Genomic DNA, 14,419 nt, shown 5'->3' on the forward strand with positions numbered 1-14,419 from the left:
AGTGAGTTTTCATTGCAAACATCAATCTGGGATGTTTTAATTAGGAAGCTACTACCTATTTTACTGCATCTCCAATCTCAATCTCTCATAAATTTACTAATTAATGCACAATGTTCATTGTAACAACATCGATTTAATATTTTTCCCTATATAGCAATTCAAGAATCGCTGCAGTCCTTCTCTCATTTGTTTGGCTTCCAGTTTGCTGAGCATTTTATTTGTTGACAGGCTCACAATCATTGTTTCCTTTGCAGCCACCCTCTCTTCGTCCCCCCTTTCAACCTCTTTGTTCCATGATGGCACCACTCACCTCCCCCTCACCCTTTTGCACCACCCATTCATCATAACCCTTCTTGCAGGATAGTCCTTCTGCCCCACTCATCTTGTAACTGCCTTCTCCCCCTATTAGTCACCACTCACGTCCATATGGACCTGGCAGATACCCTGCTGGATAAGTTGTCCAGCCCTGAGCAGAAGCTATGGCCTCAGGCCCAGGGACTCTCTCACTTCTACTGTTTTACTTATTGCTTGCTGTTCCTCCAATTACAAGCTGTTTTCCTCCTGTCTTTGTTGTTAGAATCTCTCATTTACTTATCAGCAGCAAGTGCCTGAGAGAGGGAACCTGTAATTGGAGGAGCAGGTCTGAACTAATTCTGTCCATTTCAGTTTTGGGGTGACTTTTTAAACAATGGTTGCCATTGTGATTGTGTTTCTCAGATACCTTTGGTGTGTTTTAGGGGTAGATTCACCAACCACCCATATGTATTTTGAACGACCATTTCCCTACAATTAGTGGCCAGTAACAAGGGGCATTAAAAGTAATTTTAAGAATAAAAGAAGTCTTTTTTCCCCCCAGAGGCTGGGGTCTGGAACACACCACCTGCATGGATGGTAAACCCTCATTAGTATCTACTAATTTTTATATATATTTAATAATTTACTCAACGTTTCAAGGTGGTGCACCAAGGACTAATAAGGCTAGATATCTTTCTTTTTATTGATTAGCACAGATTGATTAGACTAAATGGCAGCCCTTTTTCCTGGAACCCTTCTGTACAGCTAATCTCTGTAAACCTTGCTTCTTAGAGTGACTTTAATCTCTGGTTTAGTATTGTTCTAAAATTACTGGTTTTTTTTGTTTCAGGTTACACACCAGGCACACCTTATAAAGTCTCATGTTCTCCAACCAGTGGAGCGGTGCCACCTTACTCCTCCTCTCCCAACCCATACCAGACAGCTGTATACCCGGTTCGAAGTGCCTACCCACAGCAGAACCCTTACGCGCAGGTCAGGCATGGGTCCTTTGCTGAAAAATCTATTAGATATGACATCACTTTCAAAGCCAACAGCTTCGGCTGTTAAAGATTGAACTAATTTTCTTGCTGTGAAACTCTGGGGGTTTTTGAAAAAATGGGTTTGTGTAGGCTGATGTCTGTTATTGTATAAGAAATATCCTTGACTTGTTCATAATGAAATGCGAATACTTGCCAATATAAACTCACCTGTACACATTTCCAATAAATTATTGGCACCTCCTTAGGTACAATTTTTAAGCACATTTTTAACCTTTAGTTTATGCAATTTTGAAACACACTAGAAATCCTGAATACTTCATTTCTGAATTGTGGACCAATACATTTCCCAACTTTACATTAGGTGAGTCTGAAATATTAATCACTAAAATATGTCCTAATTATGCATTATTAATGTCTGAAGGAATTAATCATAGGTCTTCAGGCAGGGATATTACTGAATGAATTGATCAGAAGTGATATTCATTCATCATGCAGATTGTTTTGAGTCCCTGGCTTGTTCAACGTTAGGCGATTAACCCACATTTTATTTAAAACTTCTTCAAGGTGGACCCCGGAATAGCCCACATGGTTTTAGCTATTGGGTAATGAAGAATATATTTAATTTCTAAATAGCTTTATTGTTGTGAGGTGGCTGATTGTGTACTTTGACATCATCCTTGCAGTTCATTGTTGGGTATAGGAATGTAAGCAGTTTCATACCCTCCGTTCTAATAACAGCCCTTGCTTATTGAAATTTTTAATTCCTAAAATCAGCATTGCAGAAATATCCTTTTTTAAATACAGAAGAAACAGGCCTGTATTCCAACAAATGATTTAAAGTAAACATTTTAACAGTTCTTTGAAAGATTTATTGAGGTTTCTGCCTAGTTAGCGTAATTCCTGCACAGATTGAAATTCACCAGCATTGAAAAACTCAACTCCTGATTTTCTTTTTCCATGAAGTTGGATGGAATAAAGACATGCAGTTTATTGAAGTTACTGTACAGGATCATAATTGACAATATTGGCTGTAGCTGTTATGTTTGGGAATTGGCAGAGTTTCTGCATTGATTCATAAATTCTCTACTGTTCAATGGTGGGGTGCAACAGAGTTGTGTAAATTATTTCTGCGTGTGGTTGTTCAGTTAGCTACCTCTAAGGTGCTAAACTCAAATGTTTCATCAAGGAACGTATTTTGGTCAGAAATTGTTGTTGGTCATGAATCTAAAAGGATGATGAACATTAAATGACAAAACTAGCGAGTTAAATTGCGGACAGTAAGTTAGCCTACTAAAACTAAGCACAGTTATCTGCCTGAAGTAAAAGATTGTAATAATCCCTTCATTTGAAAAGCACCCAAAATGGCCAAACCTTCAAAGCATGGAGCAATTTTTAGGTCCTGAAATTCTACAGTTTGCACAGATCAACTTTGGAATGTATGATTCAAAAACTGTGTACTTGCTGATTGTTCTATAAGAATGGGCCATACTGGGAAATAACTTCTCATTTTCTTACTGTTACTGAAGAGGAACTGAAATAATGTCATCTGATCTATATACATTCAGATTAAAGCTCAAAGTATCCCACAGAATTTGTAAAATCTGAAGTGTTTGCTAAATAGGAACAGCAGTCACTGAATCAAGAAAACAAAACCTATCCAATTATAGTTCACTATATACTTTCCAGCGGCTAAAATACCAAAATTAGGTTTGTCACTCACTATTTCATCATTCTCATTTCTCAAATCAAATGAGTGCAAGTTTCTGAGGAGTTTACGTGTAACTTGGTAGTACCTGTTAATACAATAATTCCTACCTGCAAAAGCATCCATATCTTCCAGAGCATAGAATTTGCCTTTTCTGATTGCAGTAACGACAGTAGTGTCAGAGATAACATGTGACTAGGAAGCAGGTTGTGGTTAAACTTTGTATTTCTGCAGTAAAATATTTCAGGGCTATTTTTGTGGTAGCAAAACATTTGGAAGAGAATTACATAGTTTTGATGCAATTTAAAGTTGTTAAAATATCATGATCTTGAGTAATTGTGCTAATTTTTTTCCTTCTTGCAATAGCAAGGCACTTACTACACACAGCCTCTATATGCTGCACCGCCTCATGTAATTCATCACACCACAGTTGTTCAACCTAATGGAATGCCTGCTGCCATGTACCCACAACCAATTCCATCACCCAGAGCAAATGGTGTTGCCATGGGAATGGTAGCTGGGACCACTATGGCAATGTCAGCAGGTGTGTATCAGCATAAACTAGACTCTTGTACATTTCTTGCAATGTATTTTTAAGATTTAGCAGGCAAGTGTTAAATGTAATGTGCTTCAACTGGAGCAACTTGAAAATATATATATTGGAAGATTAAGAGTTATGCATAAAAATGTTAAATATTTTAAACTATCCAACTAAAGGATACATTTTCTCAAGAAACAAAATCACTATCTTGGTATCAGTTATGGAAGGTTTAATTCTCAGAACATTACATTTCTCACGTTAGTTTCCAACTTCAAAAATTGGATTTTAATTATAAGTTTAGTTCTTTGCCCCTTTCTCTCAACTCCATGAGTAAATCCCTCCAGTACTGAAATGACTGTTGTAAGTCACAAATGATAGCCTATGCGACTGTAATCCTGGCAGAGGCAATGGCCTTCTCAGTTGCCTCAGACTGGGTGAGACCATATCATCTTCCTTCAGTATTGCACCTTCATTGTCCAGCTAGGTAGGATTACTGTTACCACATTTATTCTAATGTATCTAATTGTAATGAGTGAATCATCTGCAATAACTTCTGCACTTACTCATTGACAGTTATCACTGGGGTTTCCCCGAAGATCTATGCTTGGCCTGTTCCTCATCTCCTATGTTGTCCATCTGCAATATCATCCTCATAACAAACTTTTCTGATCTTTCCATTGTCTCTGATTCATGCCACTGTTTGGCTGGAATTTAGTACTGAATGAGCAGAAGTTTCCTTCAGGGAATCTTGAGAAAATTGTAGCCATTGTCTCAGGTCCCTACTACACTCCATTTGCTGGCCATCCACACCATCCCTATGCCTGGCAGCTGTCTTGAGATTTAATCATACCATTCAGAATTATAGTATCATACTTGACACAGTTGAGTTTCTGACTATATTCTGAACCATCACCAAGATGGTCTACTTCCACCTTCATAACAGGACTGATCTCACCACTTTCACCTCATCTGTTGAAGCTTTCATACATTCTTTTGATAGCTCTAAACTTGGCAATTCTAATGCTCTGTTGGGCCAAGCTTCCACTGTATCTAATCAAATGCTGTGCCTTGTTCTAACTTGTTCCATTATACTTAGGTCAACAAATACAATCATGCTGACTATGTCGGCTGTTGGTCTGATGTGCCTCAGTTTTAAAATTCTCACTTTAAAATTCTCTTTGTTGTTGAATCCCTACAAGGCCTATCCCCTCCGCATCTCTTGGGTGGAGGCAGTGGCCTATTAATATTATTGCTGGAGTTTTAATCCAAAGACCCAGATAATGTTCTTGGGATCCGGGTTTGATCTGGCAGATAATGGAATTTAAGTTCAATTTTTTAAAAATCTGAATTAAGTGTCTAATGACCATGAATCCATTGCTGATTGTCGGAAAAACCCGTTTAGCTCACTAATAACCCTTAAAGAAGGATGTTGCCATCCTTACCTGGTCTGGCTGACATATGACTCCAGATACACAGCAATGTAGTTGACTCTTAACTGTCCTCTGGGCAATTAGGGATGGGCAGAGATGCCTAGCCAACAATGCTCTCATCCCATGAATAAGGGTAACCTTGTCCAGCTTTAAGGGCTTGAGATGCTCTGATTCTGGCACTTTGAGTGATAGTGTTGCTCAACCATTTTTGGATATGTTTTCAGCTACCTTGATCCTAAGTTTTAGTTTTTCCTCCCTGAGCTCTTCTACCTCTTACTCCTCCTTTTAAAATTAAGCTTAAATCTTGCATCTTTGACCTCCAGTGTTGGTCTTCTAATCTGATGGCTCTCATTGTGGCTCAGTGAAAACTTTTATTTGAACCCTCTTGTAAAAAGCACCTTGAAATATTTAACTAGGTTGTCTACCTTATGTATTGAGTTGTTAATTTGTTGATGTAATGGGAATCCTTTATAAGTATGTATGAAGCTTCTGGCTGCTTTTAGGAGTGTTTATAATCTGGTTTGTCTGACTTCACATGTATATGCCAACTTGATTCTGGAAGCTGAACCAACCCAATTTCCTGTCTACAGAAAATTGTGGTCAAACACCAGTGAGAAAATGCTTAAATTTGTGTGGCTTGTTTTTGAGGAATAAATACAGTTGACTTCCATCAAACCAGTAACTTTCTTAAAGCAGAAGCAGTGCTGGAGAAACGTGGGGTCTGGCAACATCTGTAGAGAGAAAATAGTCAACATTTTGAATCCAGTAACACTTCAAAGGATTACTGGACTTAAAACATTAACTCTGTTCTCTTTTTTCACAGGTGCTGCCAGACCTGCTATGTTGCTCCAGCACTCTTGTTTTTGTTTCAGATTTCCAGCATCCACAGTTCTGTGTTAATTTTCCTAAAGACTTTGTGGCTTGAGCTCATCGTCGTTTGGAAAAGGAGAATTGACTTAAACATAAGCCTAGTTTCTTTTCTACATTCAATAGCATGTCATTAAGATATTTATTAAAGAGTTTGTGGATGGAAGAATATGTGTAGCAGTTAGAATTCATATTGTCTGATCTTTAGTTAAAAGTTTATCTGTCACTCCAGTTTTTTCTGAAGGTATGGATGCTTTTTGTAACTCTTGTCTTTTGAGCGTGATTGGTGCTTCAACTGAATCTGGCATTGAGATTGCATTTCATTTAAAAATAAATTATTTTCTTGCAGGCACTTTGTTGACGACTCATTCCCCAACACCAGTAGCTCCTCATCCAGTTTCCTTGCCTGCTTATAGGACTCCGGGAACGCCTACCTACAACTACGTACCCTCACAGTGGTGATCAGCTAGTAACTGAAAATGCAAGTCTGCCTTCTTTCATTGTGGAGCAGTCCCTTTAAAGTTTGGCCAATCATAGCTGATTTAAGAAATTAATATTTTTAGTCATGATAACATATCACATTTTGGCTTAATTTCAGCTGAAATTCAAATTCAAGAGCAATTCAGTCAGCCAGATTTGTGTTGTGCTGCTAATTGTATCATTTCTGGAATATTACATTGTCAGAACTGCTGTTAGCGTGGGACATTGAATTTGCAAGAGTTTCAGTTCAGTTAATGATACAGCCTCTTTAAATAAACTTTAAGTTCATTTTATTAAAATGGGAACAAGCATTTCATATCTATGCATGTGGATGGTAGACTCCATTTTTTTCGGTGCAGTAGTTGATGACTGTTGCACAAAGAATCTCAACCAGTTATAGTCATCAAGTAACTCTTGCTGGATTAATGTATGCCTTAGTTTACAGCAGAGCTGTGATGTCATTTTCCCACAATATTGGGGCATGAGTGATTTACATTACTTAAAATCGATGATATCCAATTTGCTAGATAACCATTTTGATCACGGCTAACCCTTTAATTGAAGCAGACTGTGTTATTGACCTTGTAGATGCAGATTGATTGCTTTACCTTAAACGTAGTTGTTTCTTTATCAAGCTTTGCTATCTATTTAATGAATACAAAAGACTTAATTTCATACATACTGACTGGAATGTGTTCTGTTAAATCAAATTTAATTTTCAATACTTCTTGAATACTTAGATCCAATCACTCATCTTTGGTTCCTTAATATAGATGATCATAAATGTAGAATATAAATCTATAGGGCGATAAGATAAATGAGAGATCATGCAGCTGTTCTGAAGTGAAGGGTAGCAATACCTGAGAAATGTGCTATGAAATAATTACTCCCTTCAGAGGTTGTATTGAGACTTTAATATATTTCTCTGTAAAAGATAGGGCATGCATTTTGAAATGAATGTATCACTAACATCTGAAAACAGTTACAAATGAGAAACCTTCAGTTACCTCAGGGCACATGTACCTGAATTTGCAATCCATATTACAGCCATGATTCGATTTACACAACTTTGAAAAAACAACATAAATAACATTAGATTTGTGGGAAATACATAAATCAGAATTCAAGTCGAATGCATATTTTTACCAAAATAAAAATGAGCAGTTGCTCACGTGATCAAAATTGCAGCTGATGGGAAATATCTACTCAATTATACCATTTCCAATGACTGCTATCCTCACTTTGACATACCTTTATACATTCTAGGCAAATTCTGCCATAGGTTCGCCAGTAGAATATCAGGGAGCTCCACGATCCAACAGCGGTAGGGCCAAGTTTACCATTTAGGCAAATTCTCTGCATCTATCTTTATTTTAATGCTTGAATTTTATTAGTTCACCAATAGTTTTTCACATTCTGTGCAATGGAGCATTAGTTTTCTCCATGGCACATTCTGAAGAGTTAAGAGGTACAAACAGCACGATCGCTGGTGGAGGGATTAAGTTACAAGATAGGTTCACGTTTCATTTTTCATTATAACTGTGGGCATAGGAACTTACACTGGAAAAATTTGATACCAAAGTGTGTCATGTGTGTGACAGCAGAAAGGATGAGTTTGAGAAACAGGAAATCTTGCGTATACATATGCTCTTATTTGAGAATTTTTTTCATCTTTGTGATTGGCTCAAGCGTGGGATGTTCTATTTTTTCCTATTCTTCACTGTTTAGAGGGATGTTTGAAGTAAATTCAATTCACATCCCTCATGGAGTCAGAATACTTAATTACTTTTCACCTTCCAATCCATTCATAAGCACTGGTCTGCAATTTGATGTTTGCAAATCTGCAAAAAACCTGAAATATGTCTAAGTAAATTATGCAATTCTTAATTTTCTACATGTTACACTTTACTGAACTATATAGCTCAGTTGTTCATTTTGTCAATTAAACTATTTGAATTTCCCCCAAAAAACTTCCTTTTGGAACACAGATCAATTGAGGTACAGGAAAAATAATTGTTTGCCAGTGAAACAACAGTGTTTACACAGAAAATCTATTTTGTTGGTATCTCTATTTGTATTTACTGACACAGTCTTACAACTAAAATGTAATCTTGATATTTTCATTACTTAAGATACTTATGATGTTTACTGATTTAGTTAACTCTTGACTCTCTATGGTTTGGACTATTGACCAGATTTGTTCACTGGGAAGTTAAAGTTTCTGTTTATACCAGTGTGCCCTGCTTTTACTGTTAGAGCACACATATGATTAATGAGGAAAGATAAATCCATGTTTTCTCAAAGTCTTGCACATACTAGTTAAATGAGAGTCACCCATACTCGGAATTAGTAGGATTTCAAATAAATCAAGCTCTGAACATTTTTCAGTAAGCACTTAATGTATAATTTGTTGTAAGGCAGCTTCTGTGTTCAGTGGTTGTGATTCAGTTTGACTTGGGCACTGAAATAGAATTATTCGCAATTAAGTTCTTTCTTAAAAACATCTCTTTCACAGGTTGAAAGGTGGGAGATATGCAATCAAACAAGTCTTAACACTTGGTGCTGAATCCCACATGTCTCCAACCAGGATCCTTCCTTCCAGCACATCAATGCTCTCAACACTTGCCAAACACTACCAAAAAAAGTCTTGGAAGATTATCATGGCTGCATATCTTGCATCTTGGAACTCAGCAGTACTCAAGTCTTAACAGCAAAACCTGTTTTGTGGACTGTCTTGCAATTTTATAGATTACACGAAAGGGAGTATAAGCATATTTGGATTCATATCTAGTTCAATGCATGTTACAAAATGCTTGCTCAAATCTACCTGCAATGACTAATGCAAACCATCATATGCAAAATCCAAAGGAACTGAGGTTCAAAAATATTTTGCAACTTAATTTCAATAATGCAGAGTTTTATTGTATGTAATGTTTTAAACAAAAAGAGTTGTGCAAGTGAATTTATGGAGCTCACCAGAATGCAAAGCTTCTGGCTGATCTGTTGGACTGGAATTTTTTTAATGGGAGCAGTTAAAATTTCTTTAGCCAGATTATTAATTTGCATTTACAGCACAGCACCTGGAGGTGGTGTTCAGGTAGGCACGAAATGGAACCTACAGGTGTTGTCTTGGCAGTCATTTTTTTTCCATTTTTAAACGATATTAGATTCAGTGTGACATTAGAGAAAAAGGCAGCATTAGAGATTAAAATGAGATAAATGGAGCAAATGTGCAGGCATATTTTAAACACATCTGGAACAGCTGGTAGGGGAAATAGAAGTATTTTTCTATTCTTTGATTTAATATTGCAGTATCATTATAAATGCCTCTGATTTAAAATCATGACATTTGATGGTTTTTAGCCTTTTAATTTGGTAACTATTTTTTTCCGTGTGACAAGTTTTCCTATTAGTTATTGTCAAATGCAAATCACTGATTATCATCTTGGTCAATAGATAATATAAAATACAACTTTTTTTCATATTTGGCTCCTCAAATTATAGGCCTCATTTCTTTTAAGTGTTGGCACAATATTGGCGACTGTTTATCAAGTTCACATAATTTTTGTCACAGTCTCATTTGATTTGTTCCAGGCTGTGTATCACATAGGATGACTTCATTAGTCAAGCAGAGTTGAATAACATTTTGAAGGCATTTATGACTAATGCTTCTGAATATATAAACTGTAGTATGAAACCAAAGGAGGTAAATTTCTTAATGTTGGTTTGGAAATCTGTCCGTTACATGATCCCATAATTTTCATTGGATTTTCATAGGAGTTGTTGGTTTTGCAACAGTCATGTTTGAATTGAACAACAGACTGCAACTGTCAGATAACATCTGCTTACTAACTGAAGAAAAGGCAGATCCCCTTTATACTGCATATATTAGCTTTCTCCCCAATCTCTACATGCAATTCAATGAGCAATAACTCTTCTTAGTCCCAATGACCTGGGTAATGCCATTCTTGAGCTTATTGTCAGAAGATAAAAGTGAATAGTGTAGGCTGACTTATCTTTCAGTTTTACCTATTGGGCTTATTGCCTTACCCAATCAGCTTGACTAAGAGCCAGACCTCACTGCATTGGATGAGGAATTACAGGGAAAATGAAACTTGAAAATCTTGAATTATGATATCCAATGTAAAAATACTGAGTTCCACTTGCATACTTTTTTCAATTGTTATTTCCTGTTCAAAACAAATCAATAATGCAAGTCTGAAAGGTCAAATGGATGAACTAACCACACCTTGTGTTTATAATGGCCAGGAATCTCTTTAGTTCTTTGATGTTTCAAAGCCCCTAAGCACTGCATAATAATTTCAATGCAAAATTTTTTGTGACAGTAAGAAACTAATTGTTAATATTGAGTAAGATCTCGTCCGTGTCAATTTCCAGTCCCTCTTGGAGATTGATAATACACAAAGCTTTCAATTACCATGGAAGTTAATTACAGAAATGACAGCTAATCTGTGATGAAACCTAATTGTGTCTGTGCACTAGGATTGTCTAGCAGTGTGGCTGAGAGCATTCAGCTGTCCTCCTGGTTGTGCTTGTGATATAAGTAATGCAGGGGAGTATTTTGGATTGCTTCTGGCACCATACATGATGCAAGAGGATCCAACTTCTTGAGTTAGTTTTTATTTCTAGACTTGTCAAATTTTACCTGAATTAGCACAAATTGAGGAAAGTAGTTGTGGACACCATTGAACAACTTATTTTAATGTAGAGGAATTAGTCAGTTTAATGAATTGAAATTGTTTTTGATAGTAGCTAGCAAAGAAATAGTCAAGGGGAACAAGCACATAACTTTTAGAACTCGTATCTTTCCTATTCCATTTTTCTATATTGAACTTTTATAATGGATTTAGCATGTATGTTAACTTCATTTTAAAATACTTCCACGACCAATTTCTTAACCTGTTTTTGGATAGCCAGCAGCATTGCTACTGGGAATGTAATGAAAAAGACATTTAACTTTAAAAAATGGAGCAGTATGAAATTACTGGGTTGTTTATTGAACATGAATTCAAGTTTTAATATATCTGATTGCACTCACTGCCGTTTGTGTGCCAAGTGCAGTAGTTTTGCAAGAGGTTTCACTGATAGTGGTGTCCTGCAGGCCTACAGAGTAACTCGGTTTCAGAAAAGCAATGCGTGTTTGAACAGGTATTTCTAAGGTTACCTTTTATAAATCCTGCATTAAAATTACATGATCAAGGAGGGAGTTTAAAATTGTGTTCATATACATTTCATTCCTTTTAGAGATTGAAGTGAGTTAGGTAATGAATTCTTCACTTGTGTTCTAAGTAAAATTGTGTGATGTTACATCGGTCAGGGTTTGTTTTTTGATCTAGTATTGACAGGGTTTGGAAACTTTTGAGATACTTCGCACTATAATATGGTTTTTCATTCTATAAACATGCATCATGACAGACTACATCATCCTTCTAAAAGATTCTCAAAAAGTACAAAGATTCCAATTTTGACTAATAAAAATTTATTACACTATGTAAATTTTAAAGGAAAAGTGTAATTGATAGTTCCTTTAAAGATTTATAAGTTGCCAGTAAGGGCTTAGAATGAAACAAAAATTGAACATAAATAGCTAACCTATAATTAACACTGTACACTGGATTAATATGATTTCCTTTAATTTCCTTATTTTAACCTTTTCTTTCTTTTTACATCCTTCTCAGTGCTTCACCTCACCTGCTATGGTGTAATGTATGCTGAAATATTTTCTATCGTGGCATCAGTGTGGACTTTGTAACTGAGTGCAGCATGGAAATTTTCTTGTTCAGTGTGGTTCTTCAAATATGCAGCCCTTGCATCTTGATCACTTGGCATCAATTGTGCTTCTGTAGTACTGCTGCATTACAGAAGTTAGTGGCTAATCAAATAATGAAGGCTAAATCCACAGTGCACAGCTGCTGAGACAGCATTTAGCTTATACAATTCCTTTTCTTTCAATGTCTGTTTCAAGGAGAAAATAATGGGTAGTGAGAAGAAGAAAAATCAACCATGGAAGCCTGCCATGGACAATGTTTAATATAGAGCACTGTTTAAATCTGGGAGTTTCTTCATGTTACACTGCTGTACATGCACTCATTTGAAATAATGCAGTTTATGTTAAGTTTTAAATTTAGTTGCTTTTTGTATTTAAAAAAAAAACTTGGTAGACCAAATTATGCTTTGTTGCACAAATTTTTGACAAAACACTCATTTGGTGCTTTGGCCATTCTTTAGTGTTCATACTGGTTACTTTTGGCATTTCAAGTCGTTCCTTGGGATGATTTTAGTGTTGTTTCATAAAGTGGGTGGAAGAGAATCCAAAATTTCAGTCTCTTAACATCCAGAAATTTGTGGGTGCCCAAGTTTGAAATTTGCGAATGGCCATCCAACTTTCTGCACTTTGGGTTGGGAGACATTCAAGTTAATTCTGAGCTGTTGTTGCATTGTTGAAGGAACATGCCTGCTTGGCATACTAATTCTATTTGTTCTCTCAAACATTCTGGTTTGAAGAAGGTATTGAACTGATTTATAGAATTACATAAGGGATAAAATATACTGCAAGATCTGTAGCCTCATGCAATTTTGAGACTTGGAAATATTCTAAAGCATTTGTCAAAGCTGTTTGGGGTAACACATATGCTCAGGGACAGATTGAGAATGACCACCTTGTGTTGAGCTAAAGATTGTGTATTTCACCATGGTTCATGAATACTGTATGTCATTGAAGTGTAATTTCTATTTAACCTAACGCCTCAACAATTTTCACACTCAAATTGGGTGTGTTCCTTCAATGCAATTCAGTGTTCAACTGAAGTACTTTGCAGTTAAATACTCGTTTTAAATATTGGGTTGGGGCAAAAGAAGAGCCGTATAATAAACATTAGTAATCAGTACGGATCTTTGGGGAAAATGTCTCTTCATACGTTGTATATGTTTGCATGGTCTTTTAAAGCAGTTAATAACTGGATCGACTAACCCTTCAAATATTGAATCCTAGCCAAGCAATGAAATGCTGTTTTTTCTAACCATTCTTTTTATTGGATGTAGAGGTTCTGCTATCCCCCCTCCTTTTGCATTAAAAGCATTTATTGGGAAGCAAACACCAATTAGAATTTAAAGACCATTTAAAAAGACAAAATATAAAGGAGCTACCATCTGTTCTCAGAGTCTTCAACCTAATCCTGACCCCCTCCCCAGCTTGCATTCTTATCAGACTTGGTGTGATTCAGTGTACACAGCTGCTCAGCAGTAGTCTAGGTGGATGTAATCTGAACTATTTCCCCGTTCTAATTTTTTAAAAAGTTGGGAATTTGAATAGCAGCATCTTACAGAATGAGTAGATTGTGTTTGGTGTGCAGTGTAGTGCTGTATGACAGCTTTTCTGTTCAAAATAAAATGAGCATATGCAACACATAGGCACAGCAGAATCACCCCAGTGAGAGTTACGTACATTTTTGTTAGAGGCACACTTTTTTAAAAAATTGACTTTCAAACACTATGCTTAATAAAAAGAATATTATTTTGGTACTTATTTAGTCTCAGTCAGTGTCGTCTTCCGGAAATTAGTTATAAAGCACCGTTTTACATTGGATAACATAAACCAGAAATTCTGACAATTCCTTTCTGAGCCAGTTCAATTATGTGTAAATTCATACATTGTTATTTTTTTAAAAGCAATCTGACAAGTAGATGAGCTCAGATTTAAAAAGAAACTTCAAGGCATGTTTATTGTAACAAGAATTGTTATGTATTAATACTTAAGTTTTCAATAAAGATTGACTTGTGTTGCTTACCTTGTGTTGTGAAGTTACTTGTGCTTTAATCCAGAGAACTGATTTACCTTCTAACATATGGTATTTAAAGTTTGATTCAAGATAAATTTATGCCTGCATTAGGCGAAGTGTTTTTTTTAATGCACAGGATTTGAACGTCAAAGCCTGGGCCAGCATTTGTTACCTATTCCTAATTGCCCTTTAAAAGGTTAATGGTGAGCTGCCTCCTTAAGAGTATCCAAACGTGAAACATTAGCTTACTCTCTCTATGGATGGTGCCTGACCCACTGTGATTTCCAGCATTTGTTATTTTC

The 14,419-nt window shown here is 36.2% G+C and overlaps 1 protein-coding gene across 1 annotated transcript in view; it reads left to right on the forward strand.

Annotated features, from left to right (window-relative positions):
• The window catches only part of fam168b (family with sequence similarity 168 member B), a 44,973-nt gene extending 30,848 nt beyond the window's left edge, over window positions 1-14,125 (forward strand). Inside the window, exons 4-7 of the mRNA XM_072572905.1 lie at window positions 1,145-1,287; window positions 3,367-3,544; window positions 6,188-6,319; window positions 8,834-14,125. Coding sequence (XP_072429006.1) covers window positions 1,145-1,287; window positions 3,367-3,544; window positions 6,188-6,300 — 434 coding nt within the window. The 3' untranslated portion in view covers window positions 6,301-6,319; window positions 8,834-14,125. The remainder of the gene's footprint in view (window positions 1-1,144; window positions 1,288-3,366; window positions 3,545-6,187; window positions 6,320-8,833) is intronic.
• Window positions 14,126-14,419: the final 294 nt, after the last annotated feature.

The sequence above is a fragment of the Chiloscyllium punctatum genome, chromosome 6 (assembly GCF_047496795.1).
Source record: "Chiloscyllium punctatum isolate Juve2018m chromosome 6, sChiPun1.3, whole genome shotgun sequence".
Lineage (NCBI taxonomy): Eukaryota > Metazoa > Chordata > Chondrichthyes > Orectolobiformes > Hemiscylliidae > Chiloscyllium > Chiloscyllium punctatum.